General features: G+C 48.1%; 1 protein-coding gene across 1 annotated transcript in view; it reads right to left on the bottom strand.

The window, feature by feature from the left end:
• Positions 1-16,205, bottom strand: part of LOC123355681 (calcium/calmodulin-dependent protein kinase type IV-like) — a 42,434-nt gene that overhangs the window by 9,481 nt on the left and 16,748 nt on the right. The window contains exons 3-7 of the mRNA XM_044998232.1: positions 14,503-14,565; positions 8,392-8,474; positions 7,643-7,715; positions 3,093-3,183; positions 1,241-1,315 (exon numbers count right to left, since the gene is read on the bottom strand). Of these exons, the coding sequence (XP_044854167.1) occupies positions 1,241-1,315; positions 3,093-3,183; positions 7,643-7,715; positions 8,392-8,474; positions 14,503-14,565 (385 nt within the window). The remainder of the gene's footprint in view (positions 1-1,240; positions 1,316-3,092; positions 3,184-7,642; positions 7,716-8,391; positions 8,475-14,502; positions 14,566-16,205) is intronic.

A 16,205-nucleotide genomic window follows, 5' to 3' on the forward strand; every position in this document is an offset into this window, starting at 1 on the left:
TGCGGCTGGGATTTAAACATTCCCTTGCAGAGGTTAGAACGCAGATAAGACAGCATCTTTCTAGACAATGTACAGGAAGAACCAAAAATGAAGCATATTAAAAACTGGTTATACAGAAAAGCAGAATCATCTAGATCTTGTGGACCAAGATTAGGGTGACCAGACAGCAAATGTGAAGAATCGGGACAGGGGGTGGGGAGTAATAGGAGCCTGTATAAGAAAAAGTCCCAAAAATGGGGACTGTCCCTATAAAATCAGGATATCTGGTCACCGTAAACAAGATCAGTAAGAAGCAAAGAGGAAATAAGTGGCTTGAACAACAATATTTTAAATAAAGCCTACAAATAAATTTGCACTTCTGTAGAACATTGTCAGCTGAAGATTTCAAGGCAGTTAACAACCATATTAGAGATATGGGAAACTGAGGCACAGAAAGATGAAGTACCTACCCATAGGAACCCTAACCCTAGCTCGAAGTGCCCTACCCATAGGAACCCTAACCCTAGCTCCAAGTTCCCTACCCATAGGAACCCTAACCCTAGGGTGGGGTGCCCTACGCATAGGAACCCTAACTCTAGGGCGGGAAGCCCTACTCATAGGAACCCTAACCCTAGCTCCAAGTGCCCTACCCATAGGAACCCTAACCCTAGCTCCAAGTGCCCTACCCATAGGAACCCTAACCCTAGCTCCAAGTGCCCTACCTTTTGGTGCCTGCGGAGGGTCCTCTGGTCCCGCGGCTTCAGCGGACAGTCCGCAGAGGTCCGCCGAAGCCGCAGGACCAGCGGACCCACCGTGCTTGGGGCGGGACAATGTCTAGAGCCGCCCCTGCTGAAGGCGTAACCCTTGGTTCTTTGATTCTACGATTGTTCTACGATTCATTCCCAGTCCATTGTGCCAATTGTGAGAGAAGGTGTCTGCCCTCCCCAGGGAGAACTTGGGGGAGGCATGGGAGACTGCATCCTAACTGCAAACCGGGTGGGTTGAGGTCTGAATTACAGCAGAGTCCAGGCTGTAATCTCCCCCTCCCTCCCAAGATGGGTAAAATAGCCTGGGCTTAAAGCACCTCCAGGTCAGAGGGTTTTCTGTGTGGACAGTAGTGGGGGTTTGGGAAAACCCCCTGTGCAATGAAGACAAACCCTTAGGGGTTTCTGTCCATCAAAACATGCAAAGATACATTCCCTCTCCGCTCCCACCTCCACAAGCTCCCCACTATGCGATTCCTTCACACTCACCCACTTACCACAATATCCTGGAGTACCACAAACAGTCTTCATGGTGTCCTGCTCATCCACTATCTTGGACAATCCAAAATCACCTGTAAGGGACCAGATGGGCAGAAAAGGGACTGTTACGCTGACAGGGGCCCAGTGGCTGCCATCGGGCTCAGGTCTTTGATCCTAGACAATCACAGCCCTTGTTAAAGCCAACTGGGTGTGCCGAGCAGCTTTCTTTCAGTGGAAGGAGCAATTCAGCCCCTTTATGTAGCAAAACAACTGCAGACAATGGAGGCTACCACAGGAGGCACTAAACTGCCCAGCCACTCCTCAGCAGAGCTAACCCAGATGAGCTAACAGGAGTTGCCCTGGTTGCCCAGGCTACCACACTGGTTTTGCAACCTGTGTGTACGAGGGCTCATCCATACTTGAAAGTTGGTTTGGGGAATGTTTAGCCGCATGAAGTGATCTGGAACAATGGCTGCGCAAGCAGCACATCCACCACACCTTGTTATCCTAGGCTAAGCTACTCCCCTTTGGGATCAGCATGTCCACACAGTGGTGGGCCCACAGTGGTGGGCTGTTTTGAAATCAGCACTCAGCAGCCTGGGCAGATATCCCACGCGTCTCAGCTGGGCTTGGTGCATTCTCGGATTTTTCCTCACGGCATGTTGCGGGATAGCTACCAGAAGGCACTGGAATTCTGAGACTTGGGGTCAAACTGAAGAATTCCCATTAATTTCTCTCATTGCATCCCTGCCTCCAATTGGCTTTAATAAGCCAGGATTTAAATGGGGGAGGTGACATCCAGTCAAAGTGACCCCAGAGCAGTAGAGGACACACAGGTAAGCAGACTGGTTGACACAGGTAGTCAGCCAAGCAGTGTGGGATCCAGAGGGAGGACTGCCAGGTGTGGATTCAGGACAGGGATGGAAAACTCATCCCCAATGTCAGCAAAATCATTTCCCCAGTGGGTTTATTAGTGTGGGTTGAAACATCAGATGACTGTAAAGAAATCTTTTGCATGTAGGTACAAGACACTTTTCCCCCCAAAAAACTCGGGTTAATCCAAAACAACTTTCAAGTGCAGACAATTCCTGAGAGACAGAAAGAGAAGAATGGTGAGCATGACCCTGAGATGGAGATTCTTGGGCACAGAGCTCACTGGAGGGGCAGACTCGGGGATTTCTGAGCAAGGAAACTGCCTGCTGTTAGTTTCTATTGTGATCAGGGAGACAGGTCTGTCTGTGCAATTTTTTTGCAAATAAGATTACAGCCAAGAATAGACTCGACTCGTAGTGTCGATCTCTCTTCCTCCTGTAAACAACCCAGCAAGGCCCCAAATATTGGCTAATCACTCATGCCAAAGGGGCAACGGTACCGTGGCATGCTCCACAGCCAGCACGGGGATTTCAGCTGATAGGCTTCTTTGAATGTCCTAGCCTCAGTTTAAGGGAGTTACGAATTCACTGGGATGTGAGTGCCTAATTCCCATAGGCTCCTTGGAGAATCCCAGACTGAATTGTTACTATCCCAGCCATGAAAAGGGGGAAGTAACTTCCAGCCTCCCTAGAGTAAAGGGGAAAGCTGGGAAGGAACTGAGTCACAATTCAGGGTGAAATCCGCCCCATTGAGGCTAATGGGAGTTTCACTATGGATGTCAATGGGGTCATTCTACCCTTTTTCTCTCATCTGCTCCTGGGACAATGCAGTTCCACACCACCCCCTTACTCAGAGCAGACTGAAGGAGTATAGTCTATTCTAGCCCACTGAAATCAAGAACCAAATTCCCACTCCCTGTGGGTCTGGGCCCTCGCCATGGATGGTAGCTGCCTTGGCACAGGAAACCCAAACTCTGCTGCTTGCCCCCAGACATACCGATTTTGAGAGGAGCATCTGGGGAAAGGTCTGCATACAGGAGATTCTCTGGTTTCAGATCACGGTGGACGACTCCATTTACATGCAAATACTGGAGAGACAGAGAATGTGAAGCGGGGGAGAAAAAGCCAACTCCAGTTCAGACAAAATGCAGGGATGATAACTGATAAAACAGCAGCGTTCAGAGTATTAATTATGTTGAGCCAAACCCTGGAGAGTTCGCTCAGGGCCCGATTCTGATACCTTTATTCACATCGAGTTGCAATTTTCTCTACAAGTGATGTCTCATTCCACTGACATCCATGGCACCAGGAATAAGGTATCATTCAGTGTCAATAAGGGTATTTGGTCCTTGGTTTTTGGCCAGTGTAATTACACTGCTACTGGTATTCGCCATTTATAAGCTAATTACTTACAAATCACCATTCATGCTTTATAGCGTGACCGGGAAGCATTGCTGAATGACTGGTAACATCAAACGGCATGAACTCAAGTTGAATGGCGAGCTCAGTTTTCCAGCCCCCTCAAACCGTTGCCCAGCTCCCTCTAAGATGGCATGGTTATCCATTCCGAATGCCCATCAACTTCCGGCACGAATCCTCTTTGACTTTGACCCAAAGAAAGGAGGATGGAAAAGACCCGGTGGAAAACCTCAACTCCGATGGCTGGATGACATCAACAGACACTTGTCCCCAGAACACACCAGACTTGGTTTAGGATAGAATGTCATGGAGGCGCATAACCGGTTCGGAAGCCTCTACGCTGTATCAAGAGCGTGAGACTTAGCTAGCTGTACTGTGATTGCCCCAAGTGATGGACCCTGGTTCTTTGTAGACACATATCAAAAGACAGTAGCCAGATCTCCAGCTGGTGTAAATTGGAGTAGCTCCACTGAAGTCAATAGAGTTATGCCAGTTTACACCAGAGCGGGATCCATCCCAATGCCCCGGTTGTGAATTTGCAGTCTGATTCAGACACAGCTCATCAGTTCATATACAAGCGGTCGCAGAGAATGTCTTAATTGAGGAGATCAACCTATGAAGACTTTGCAAAGGAAGATTTGTGTCTTGAAGAATGACAAAATACTCACTTAGATTTCCTTACCACACTGCTTAGTTTGTATTAAACAGAGTATGAGATTCCATAGACAGAACTATCCAAATCACATAGGGCCTTGCTCCCTTACATGGCTCTGGCAGTGTAAAAGGACGAAAATCAGGCCCCAGTCTTTGTTCAGTTCTAGACAGAGTTCTCGGCAGACAAAGACAGCTGAAGATTAGAACTCTCTTGCAACAATGGATCATGCTTTGTCTGCACCCAAGCACTCCTAGTCAACAGGAACACACCGGTCACCTGGTGTTAATCCATATGCCACAGACACAGAGATCAGTCACCCTGTAGTTGCTGAAGTAGATATTGTGCCTGGCACGTATCTAACAGTTATAAGTGACTGGACGGAGCTGCGGGAGGGTCTTTGAGAACTAGCGGGTGGCTTGCAGGAAAGTGGATGTATGAGAGTGGGAAAAGGAGCCAAAGCGAGCAAGGAGAAGAGAGGATATGGAGGAACGAGATGGGCCTAAGATGAGAGCAGAGGAGGCAGAACGCAAACCACACTACCCCGAATACCAAGAGACCCGACTTCCACCCCCCGCTCTTCCATCGACCTAGCATGTGACTATGGGCAAGTTGTTTCCCTTCCTTCCCCTTGGTCTCTCTTCCTGTTTGGAGTGTAAGCTCTGCCGCCCGCTACGGGCAGCACCAAGCACACAACCAAGCACCTGATGCTTCTATAGTATGAATAACGGCACCTTGGCTGTGTCCGGAACTACGTGGATGGGGAGAGGGAAATGTTCCCTTCGGCTCCTATTGATCAGCGGTTGTATTATATTGTACTGCTCAGCTGTAGGAATCTAACGCGCCTCCACCAAGCACAGCTAGCTTACAGAAACCACCGCCCCCCTACCGTAACCTGCTCCCTCCTTAACCCTGACCTGCTAATCAGCTTTCTTTATTAAAGGGCAGGGATGAGCACATCTGGGGAGCTGCGGCATGTTGCCCCGGTTTGCTGTGTGATGCAGAGCGCCTAGAGATCCCCAGATCCCAATTATTTCCTTAAAACCCCCTTTGCTGGACACCTTACTCCTGGGTACATTGTTGCTCTCTCCCTGCCTACGCGGACGGAGGTGCAATTTCCACACAGGAGATTTTTCTGTTACGAGCTTCCATTTTTAAACCCTCTGTTGCCATAGAGACTCTCTTCAGCTAACCTTTCATGTGGAGAAACAGTGACCTTCCTGATACAGATCCGAGGTATTTTCTCTCTGTCTCTTTGATCCTCTCCAGAGCACAGATCTGAAGAGGCAGCTCCTCCGAACAATGCATCGTGGGTTCCTTTGTGAGTTGCGGGGATTTTTCAGTTGCACAAAAACACAGTTTGGCAGATTTTGCGGCTGTGGTAAACTTGTTTGTGAAGACTGACAGCGCTTGCTAGAAACACGCCCGGTGATGACAGGCTTGCCCCAAAGCCTAAGTCCCCACTCATTGATCTAATAACCAGCCCCCGGGTCAGTTTGAGCATATCTGGGGCCACCCCACCCTCCCAAAACCATTTTGATGGGTTCCCCCTTTGCCCCAGTGGTCAGCACAGAAACAGTCCCATTAAAGAGACTCTGTAACGATAGCACTTTAAGAACATAAGAACATAAGAACGGCCGTACCGGGTCAGACCAAAGGTCCATCTAGCCCAGTATCTGTCTATCGACAGTGGCCAATGCCAGGTGCCCCAGAGGGAGTGAACCTAACAGGTGAAGGAGGAGCAAATACAGCATCTGTGGGGTAAGTGACATGGAGGCGGGACTGGGGTAAGAGGATCCCATATCCAGTAGCAGACGGTGGGAGCGCGAGCTCTGATCTCGCTTGCCTTGTGCATCAACAGCCCAGCGGCCAGCTAAATTCCGATTCCGGAACGCGTATCATTGACGATGGCAGGAGACAATGCCTGAGGCCAAGGGCACGCAGCTTTATTTTTAGAGGCCAGGTTAGGCTCGTAGTGCTGGCAGTCGGAAAGATCTTGCTTTGACATATAAGCTTCTCCGCTAGGGAAGTCGCGGAGGCAGGATAAGGAAAGGAGCCCCTCTGTTTTATATGCAGGGGTCCTAGCTGGGCTGCGTTCCGAGTACATGGCATTTCCCTCCACTACAATGGGGAGGCATCCAGATTTCTCTTTCCTCCACAAACACAGGGTACAGGCCTCCCTTGTAATTATGCTTGAACCTGCAGCACTGCTGCTGTGCTCTTCATTTCGCAGACTGCTGATCCCCGAGACGGGTGACCTCAAAAAGGCCGGGAAGGGGCCACCAGTTAACAGAACAAAAGCCAAGCTGCAGCTGTTCTCTCGGGTACTCAGAGACCAGCTCCTTTCTTATGCCATTTGGCAGCAGGTTTATGAGACCGGCGTCTTAAGCAAACTGCCTTAAATATGCATAATATTTCATTTATATTACCTTAGCGCCTATAGGCCCCATTGTTCTGTACAGACACAGAGTGAGAGACAGTCCCTGCTTGAAAGAGTTTAACCTAAATAGACCAGGCAAAGGGTGGGAGAACTGAAGTATCATCATCTCCAGTCTACAGCTAAAGGAACCAAAGCACAGCTAAGTGACTTGGCCAAGGTCACACAGGGAAACTGTGGTAGAGCCAAGAATTGAACGTAAACTTCTGAGTCCTACCATGATGCTTTAACCACAAAGCCCCCCCGTCCTCTCTGAACAGCCCGTGATCCAGCCTAAAGCAGGTGCCCCCCTGTCATCCTGTCCTCTTTTTAGGGACCCAGGTATAGAGGAAGGGAGAAAGATAAACAGAATCAGAAAAACAACATATAATATTTTGCTCTTGGATCTCAGAGAGCTTGAAAGACATTAATGAAGCCTCACAGAGGTAGGTGAGTTATTAGCCCGTTGGTAAACTGAGGTAGAGAGGTGCCCAAAGTCTCACAGTGCTAGAGACAGGTTTAGAACTCAAAAGTCCTGGCAGCTTCTCTCTTGATCTAGCCAGCAGACCATTGGTTCTTAATCTTTGCCATACCGAGGAACCCTCCTCCCATTAAGCTGGGACCTCCCTCCCATCTATTATTCTTGGGGCCAGATGGTCATTAGAACTGGGGGACATCTTTTTGGCTGAAACTTGTTTTTGGGCCAAAAAAATGCAGCTTCAGGTCAAGCAGAACCTGGTGTGAATTCATGTCAGATCTCCCGGAATTATTTCAGTCGGGGGGAAAAAATGAAACATTTCCATTCAAAACCACTTTGCGTTGTGAATTTTACCTCAGTGTTGTTTTTTTTTAAGTTTAAAAAAAGAAACAATAATGAAACAAAACATTGTGTTTGACCCAATTCCCGCCCCCCTCCCCTCAACTTTTTCAGTTACATCCGTTATTTTCCCGGCTCTAATGGTTGCGATCCCTTGACAGGCTGCTGTCCGTGACCCCCAGGGTCTGACAGAGGCAGAGAAGCCAAAATACCATAGAAAGATAAAGAAACTGGCAAACTTACAGATACAGCTTCTAGGATCTGCTTGACCACATGGGCTGCATCTCTTTCGCTGTAGAATCCCCTCTCTACAATCCTGTAAGGTGAAGACAGCAAAGAGGTCACAAAGAAGCCTGCGTAGCAACGGCACATCCTGACCCCGTGGCGGCTCACAGCCTGCCCTGCAATCAATTCCCACCAAGTTTTAGACCCTTTCGCCCTATGAGGCACTTCCTCTATAAACCATCATCCTTATTTCTGCACTTGGCCAGTTCCAGCCTGGAAACAGGGAGGGAAAAACCAAGGTCTGATCGCAGAACCTCGAGAAAGGTTCAGTTCCAGCCCATCGCGTGAGCTTACTCCACTTCCCTAGTGGAAACTCAAATGAGGACCAAAGAAAACAGCTTTTTCCCCCCTGCCCAAAAGATAGCCCAGCCCACACCATTTATAAGTTAACTATTCCACATAGCCTTTATTACAGTGACCTCTTAATAATAAAGCCCAGCTCTTTAGCTGCTATCATTCATCTGATGCTGGCTTTTCCCAGAGGTTAACATAGGGCATTAGAAAATCAGGTCTTGTAGCCCTCGCTGGCCGCTTGCAAACCACCTGGTCTCCTGAATTGACTGGATCTATGAGCCTGGAGATGGAAAGCTGGTAATTCAGCCCCGGAGCCACTCAGCTCTCCCTTCCATCCTCCACGTCTTTGGTGGGGCTAGACGTGTCTCCTCTTATTAAGAATTTGCAGGTTAAATGAAGGTCTAGCTGAGTACCTGTCGAAGAGCTCTCCTCCCGTCACTAGTTCAAGTATGAGCACAATCTCGGAGGGCGTTTCGAAGATCTCCTTCAGCTTGATCTGAAAAGAACAGGAACAGCACTCACAGCCCTGCTGCCTTGCCAGAAAGGGGCCATTCTTCCAACCGCGTCAATTACAAGCCATTTCGCCAGCCCTGTACTCACTGTAAGTCAATTTATTCCCAGAACAGGTTAATTTGTTCAGGAGATGCATGCCGAGGAGGCTCGTCGTGGTGAGAGGAATAAATAAATGCAGAACAGGTTGCGTAGATGTAACAAGTTTAGCATCATCGTAACAGGGCTGCCGTCAGCAAATATGCCTAACTTCTTTTTTTATTTGAACATGGCATTTTAACTGTTCAAAATAGGTTTGCTCACTTAATCAGGCATTTTAAAAAAACAAACAAACAACCCTGCAAATTAGAGCAGGGGAACAGACCCGCACGCCCTGCATTTATTCTCTCCAGATCCTGAAGCTCATTATTGTAAGTGGAATGTACTGTATCCTATGAAAGCTTTTTAAATTAGCAGCCCCTCCATTCCTGCCAGGATGACTGAGCAACCTCTGCTGCACACATTCCTGTGGCTTTGCAAAGCCTATTGTCCTTGTCTCTTTCACTCAACCGCTGGTTCTGCTAATGGGAGAGTTTTACCCCTAAGGGTGAAATCCTGGCCCACTGAAGTTAATGGGAGCTTTGCCATTGACTTCAGCAGGGCTGGGATTTGAGCCTGAAGCTCGTGGGTCTGATTGTCATGCCTGGTCTATGTTTCCAATGTCGGTTGACATAGTCATGGTGCTCAGAAGTGTGAAAAATCCACACCCCTCGCCTCTGGAGCCGTGCTGATCTAGCCCCTGGGTAGATGCAGCTAGGTGGATGGAAGAACATTTCCATTGCCCTAGTTACCGTCACTCAGGAAAGTGGAGTTGCTACAGTGACAGGAAACCCCCTCACAGTGCTGGAGGTGACATCTACACTACCGTGCGCTATACCACGATAGCCCCTCTAGGGTGGATTGGCTTCAGTTACTCCATTCCTGCACTTGGATCAAAGAGAGGAGGAGATGCAAACTCCCTGTTCAGAGGCTTGCCTGGGGTCAGTTACAGCAGCCTTGAGGCTACTCTAACTTATGCTCTGGTTCCCACCATAGGAAGCAAACATAGCTATGGAGCATTGCATTCTGGTCACATCCCTGATTCACTGCCTAGGTCAGAGAATGGGAGCAAGATTGGAGTAGCTCCCTTATGCCAGGTCTGCCGTGGCTGGGCATGGCCCCTGCACAGGGGGTTACTCCGAGGACTGTTTCCATCCACTCTAAGGCTGCTTTCTGATGCCACAGCCATGTAAAGGGACCTTAGTGTTACTGAGAATAAGGGTGCTTGCATTTACAGTCCTGCTAATCCCAAGTGTCTAGGCTTGAAAAAATAACGAGATCATCTTAAAAAATCACAAGATTTTTATATAATTTTTTTGTTCTTTTGTTTGCCTTCTGAGCTTTGAGCCTTTTGATGTCACATTTTCAAGTTTTCCTATGCAACTGTGAGCACTAGAAACTGGCTTAAAAATAAAAAGAATGTAAGCCAAGGGTTTTACATAATCCCATGACTCCAGGAGCCGAGGCTTTAAGGGAAAAAAACACCAAATATCATGAGACCCACATTAAAATTGCCAGAATTGGACACGGTGCATTTATGCTGGAATCGCCAGCTGCAGCTGAGGTATCTGCCCTTTCCTGGAACAAACTGGACCATTATTCCAGTATGTTATTTGCAGTATCCTTAGATCATGAAAGGACAAAAAGGACAGGAACAGAAAATTAAATGAATGTGTGCAGATGATACATGATTGGGTCCCATGTGCCTATGCACAGCAAACTTCTTTTGCTACAGCCTGATGTTTTAGGAACCTCTCATGTTTAGGTATCGATTGTATACATCGTTTTTCAGGAATAAGAGACCAGCTCTGTTATTTTTGAAAATGTGACATTTGAAAATGTGACATTTGCTGCATTCCACAATGCAGCCAATGTGGAATTAACCGGGCTCATAAAAATGCATCACGTGCATTTTTTTTTTAATGGAAAAAAGAAAATTTCACAGTGCTTAAGACTTTTGTGACACTGTGAATTTCACGGGGCTTTAATCATTACCTATGCATGAGACATTGTGGCAGCTTACTGTATTATAATACTACACAGAAGTGCTATAATTTTCCTATTAACTTCAAAAGTTTACAATCCTATTATCGTCTGCTCTTGAGGTGGGTATGGAATGACAGCAAGAAGCGTACAGATGGCACCAGTGTAAATAATGAAATGAAGCGTCATTTAAAAAAAAAATCATTTGAACTAGGGAGTGAGCAGATCCTTACCAAAACCATTCTGATTTAAATACTAAATACTAAAGCTGTCCAATTGGTTATGTCAATGTAGCTGGCCTGTAGCTGCGCCTAGTTCTGGGGTGGGCGAATTAAGTTTTCTACCCCTTTATAACACGCCAGAGGCAATCTCTCCTTTGCCTCTCCCCCAGACTCTACACAAACAAGACTTCAGAGACCATGTGGTGCATCTACAGCAAATGGGGGACAGATCCTCACCTGGTATAAGCTGATGTTCCTCCTCTGGGCTGATTTACACCAACCGAGAAACTGGTCTCGGTCTCTATCATATCTTTTAAAAAGACGTAGGGTAACTTATTCAAAAGTGGCTTGATCTTGTTCCATTGAAGTCAATGGGAGTTTCACCATTGATTTTTATGGGCGCAGGATCGAAACCTAAGTGATTTAGGAGCTGAAGTGTCACTGTGGGACATAGGCCTGGTCTACACTTAACATTTAGATGGACATAGTTATGGTCACCAGGAGTGTGAAAAATCCACATCCCTGAGTGCGGCAGTTGTGCCGACATAATCCCTGATGTGCACGTGGCTAAATCAACAGAAGAATGCTCAAGGAGGTGGAGGTGGTGGAGTTCCTACAGTGAGGAAAACCTGCAGGCTGCGTCAAACCTGCAGGCTGCATTGTACTGGGATAGCTAAGGTGCCACAGACAGCCTTAGGCGCTCTTGAAAAACTTCCCTCTTAACAAAATACAGCTCGCCAGTCATTCACACGCATCAAAAGAGGAGAACTGAATGCTGAACTCAGTCTAGAAAGCAGGTGGAAAAGAATCAGACCCTCAAAGCTTACCAGGGACGTTAACAGTTATGTCCCTTTGGGGACTTATGCTTTTGGCCCCAATTCAGGATCTCTCTTGAGCACACGCTTAAGTATGTGCCTATTTGAGACAGAATTTAAGAATACGGAATAACAGATTCTAAGGCCAGACGGGACCACCGTGATCACCTAGTCTGACCTCCTGCGTAACACAAGCCGTAGACTTTCCCCCATATAATTCCTGCAGCAGATCTTTTAGCTCAGCCCCTAGCAGGATCAGTAGCTTGAGTGCCCGGGCAGAGCAGACAGAGCTGCGTGATGCATGTTCCACGTGGCCTGACACGAAGATCCCATTGAGGCGGTCGCCTTCTGGGTGTTAAATTGCTCCAGTTCAACTGCTTACCGGCTGTTCCAAAAGGGGATGCTTTCCTGCACCAGGGGTTACTAATGGAGACCATCAAAGAAGAAATATGAATATAGCTGGCTCAGACCAGGCAGCCTACTCCAGCCCTCTAAGAAGCCTGTTCCAGCCCTCAGTGATGATTTCCTGGCAGGGAGCTAAGGATGTGAAATAGCCTCTCTGGGGAAGTACTGCAAGTTCCTTTGCTTGGGGCATTTACAGCACTAGGAAATGTCATACAAGCAACTGTGTGTGTGTGTTGGGTGGGGGTTGGGGAGGATAGACAAAGGACAAAATCCATCCCTGGAGTGCGTGGAGTTACACTGGGGGTGGGTTTTGTCCCAGCCCCCTGATTTCCAGCGATTCCCTGTCCTGTTGGCTTTGCTTTTGCCAGGAGGGTCTTTAACGATTACAAGCAGGCAAGACTTTCATTCTCACTCTCCTCCCCACGAGGAGGGTGGGGATTGTTGAAAGCTCCTTCACCCCGGGGAGGTGGGCAAAAGCAGCATTTCTGGGAAATGGGGGTTACCGTGCAACAATGAAAATAAAATCCAGATTGCCTGGCATTCTGCGGACCTGTGAAAAAAACATCTGTTTACAAATGGGCGCTTTTCTTCCAGGGATTACATTACAGCCCAACACACACAGGGGACAGGAAGGTAGAAAGCAACCATCTGGTCTCCTGGTAATTCCAAATCAGCTGGGGAAGTAAACAGCCAGGAATAAACCTCTGGAGATAGAAAGGCCGGGAAAGGGGTCCAATCCTGCCCAGCGCACAGCCCCCGCAGCTCAATGGGAAGCGCTGGTGCTTAGCCCCGGTAGAATTAACAGCTTGAGTGTCTGGGCAGAGTAGAGGGAGCAGCGTGTCGCGTCAGTTACATGGAACCTGACAAGAAGGTCCCATCTAGGCTGACTCCTTCTGTAATTAAATCTGTTCCTGCGCATTACAAACTGTTCCAGTTCAACTGTCATTATCCTCTGAGCACTGCATTATATCCACACCGCTCTGCTCATGCCGGCGAGCGGCTGAGAGCTCAGATGTTGGCAAGAGATGGCCTGGCGTTTTCGACTTAAGCTTCCTTTGCAGGATTCGTTACAAACAGGCACTTTTCTTTGGCATTCATTTGATCTCCTCGATAGAAATCGCTTACTGAATGGAAACCCTCCAAGGGGGGAGTCTAGAGGCCTGAACATCGGAGCTGGAACACCTGAAAGACCCCTGGAAACTCAGACAGTGGCAAACCCCATCAGGGCTCATTCCCATCCCGTCCTTCCCGAGGCAGTGGGTAAAGTGAGTTCCATGCACTTTGCTGCTGGTGGGTGTTTTGAATGAGACCTTTAAAATAAAAATAAACCCCAAAGAACAGAGTGGCCTGCCCTATAGCGGGGCTGGGATCCTGTGGGTCCTGCAGACCTGCTGCCATAATAGCGGGAATGGGATAAAAATTCAACCAACAACGTGGGAGCGGGTGGGAATGGGTATTGTGGGGCGGGATTAAAAAAACCATCCCGTGGAGGACCCTCGCCTGCCCCTTGAAGGGCCAGAGGCCTGGGGCCAGCTGTCCTGGTCACTAATCAGAGGCAGCTGAGTAGGAGATAGATCAAGATCTGCAGGAAGTGGAGCGGGACCACCGACAGGGAGTCCTTGGAGAAGGGAGGCATCCGGTTGAAGGCTCTGGGAGCCCTGGCTGGGTAGACAGCCCCAGCTGGAAGTTTTGTTTTCCTTTGGAGAGTTTGGACAATAAATTTGGGCCTGGAGGAAAAGGCTAACGGCTGATTTGAGCCTGGCTGACAATTTCCCAGGCGGGCGAGGAAGGCTGCCAAGCTGCAGAGAGGAATGATGGCACAGAGACGTCTGGGGAACAGGGCGAGACTTTGGAGCTCCGCTTATTAAGTCTACACTAGGAAATTAGACCAGTATAACTGCATCGCTCAGAGGCGTGAAATATCCACACCCCTGAATGACACCGTTATACCGACCTAACCCCTGGTGTAGACAGTGCTAGGCCTCCCGTCGACCTCGCTACGGCCTCTCAGGGAGGTGGATGACCTGGGCCACCAGGAGAAGCCCTCCCGCCGGCGTAGCGTTTTAGCTGTAGACACGCCGCTGAAGAGCTTTAATTAATTCACCACCCCAAGTGCTATGACATAGTGCCGTCTACACTGGGGGTTAGGTCGGTGCATTTTCACACCCCTGCGTGACATAGTTATACCAGAGCAATTCTGTTCTGTACTCCAGATCTGCCCTTTGCTGCAGAGGTGGCTGCATTTCAGTAGCGCCGCATGGAGAGAGCTTGGGGATCCAATCTGTTACCTTAGGGTCTGATACCAGGGCCCATCACCTGGGTGAAAAGTGCTAGAGAAATCTACAGCATAACAACCAACAAATCAAAACTGCATTCGGTTGGGAAGATACTTTCCTCCCCGCCGTTAAACAAGGTGTGTTTGTGTGGTTCCGTTTCTCTCTGGGCAACAACTGGACCCCGGCACCCCCGATGAGGATCTGAGTCACAAAGCAGCCGCACGGCTCGTACTCACAATGTGGGGGTGCGAAAGCCTCAGTAAGACGCCGATTTCCGTCCGCACAATCTTTTTGTCAATCTAAAAAGCAATAAAATAAGAACAATGACGCAAAGCTTTACATTTTCGAACTCTTCTGGACATCGGGCTTGATCAGCTCATAAATGCAGAGGCCTCTGCTGCTGTTTAAAACCAGCTTGGAATTAATTCTGAACCGGATCATATTACCTGCATGTAAATTCTCCCACTTCCACTCAAGCAAGTCTTCTAAATACGTAGGTGAGGGGAACGCCCAAAAGCCGGAGCCTTTCAGAGCAGCGCCGGCGCTGCAGAACAGAGAGCTGCACAGCTGTGAGGGAGACAGACTAGATAGCTGAAGAGAGCAGGGTTTCCACTGCCCTTCAGTTGGCTGGTCATGACCCTTTATACAGAGAGAGGAATTGTAATCGAGAGTCAAGGTTTGAGCCTCCACTGCAGACGATAAACATGTTGGGCAGCAAAAGGGGTTTGGCAAAGGTTGCTTTAAGCCATCTTTGGTGAGGGCTGGACTAGTCCTATTAAAAGCCACGTCTGCTCTGAGTTATTCCTAGCGGCTCAGAAGGGGTCATTCCAGCAACCAGGAATTGCTTGGGTAGAGATTCTCCAGCCATGGTCTTAAGAATGGCCATACTGGGTGAGGCCAAAGGTCCATCTAGCCCAGTATCCTGTCTACCGACAGTGGCCAATGCCAGGTGCCCCAGAGGGAACGAACAGAACAGGGAATCACCAAGTGATCCACCCCTGTTGTCCATTCCCAGCTTCTGGCAAACAGAGGCTGGGGACACCATCCCTGCCCATCCTGGCTAATAGCCATTGATGGACCTGTCCATCCTCCATGAATGTATCTAGTTCTTTTTTTAATCCTGTTATAGTCTTGGCCTTCGCAACATTCTCTGGCAAGGAGTTCCATAGGTTGGTGGTGCGTTATGTGAAAAAACACGTCCTTTTGTTTGTTTTAAACCTGCTGCCTGTTAATTTCATTTGGTGACCCCTAGTTCTTGTGTTATGAGAGGGACTAAATAACACTCCTGTGTTTACTTTCTCCACACTAGTCATGATGTTCAGACCTCTATCATATCCTCCCAAAGCTGAAAAGTCCCAGTCTCATTAATCTCTCCTCATATGGAAGCCGTTCCATACCCCTAATCATTTTTGTTGCCCTTTTCTGAACTTTTTCCAAGTCCAATATATCTTTTTTGAGATGGGGCAACCACATCTACACACAGTATTCAAGGTGTGGGCATCCCATGGATTTATAGAGAGGCAACATGATATTTTCTGTCTTATTATCTATCCCTTTCTTAATGATTCCCGACATTCTGTTCGCTTTTTTGACGGCCGCTGCACATCGAGTGGATGTTTTCAGAGAACTACCCACAATGACTCCAAGATCTCGTTCTTGAGCGATAACAGCTAATTTAGACCCCATCATTGTATGTGTATAGTTGGGATGATGTTTTCCAATGTGCATTACTTTGCATTTGTCAACACTGAATTTCATCTGCCATTTTGTTGCCCAGTCACCCAGTTTTGAGAGATCCTTTTGTAGCTATTCGCAGTCTGCCTGGGACTTAACTATGTTGAGTAGTTTTGTATCATCTGCAAATTTTGCCACCTCACTGTTTATGCCTTTTTCCAGATCATTTATGAATATGTTGAATAGGACTGGGCCCAGTACAGAC

The sequence above is a fragment of the Mauremys mutica genome, chromosome 24, assembly GCF_020497125.1.
Source record: "Mauremys mutica isolate MM-2020 ecotype Southern chromosome 24, ASM2049712v1, whole genome shotgun sequence".
NCBI classification, from domain to species: Eukaryota; Metazoa; Chordata; order Testudines; family Geoemydidae; genus Mauremys; species Mauremys mutica.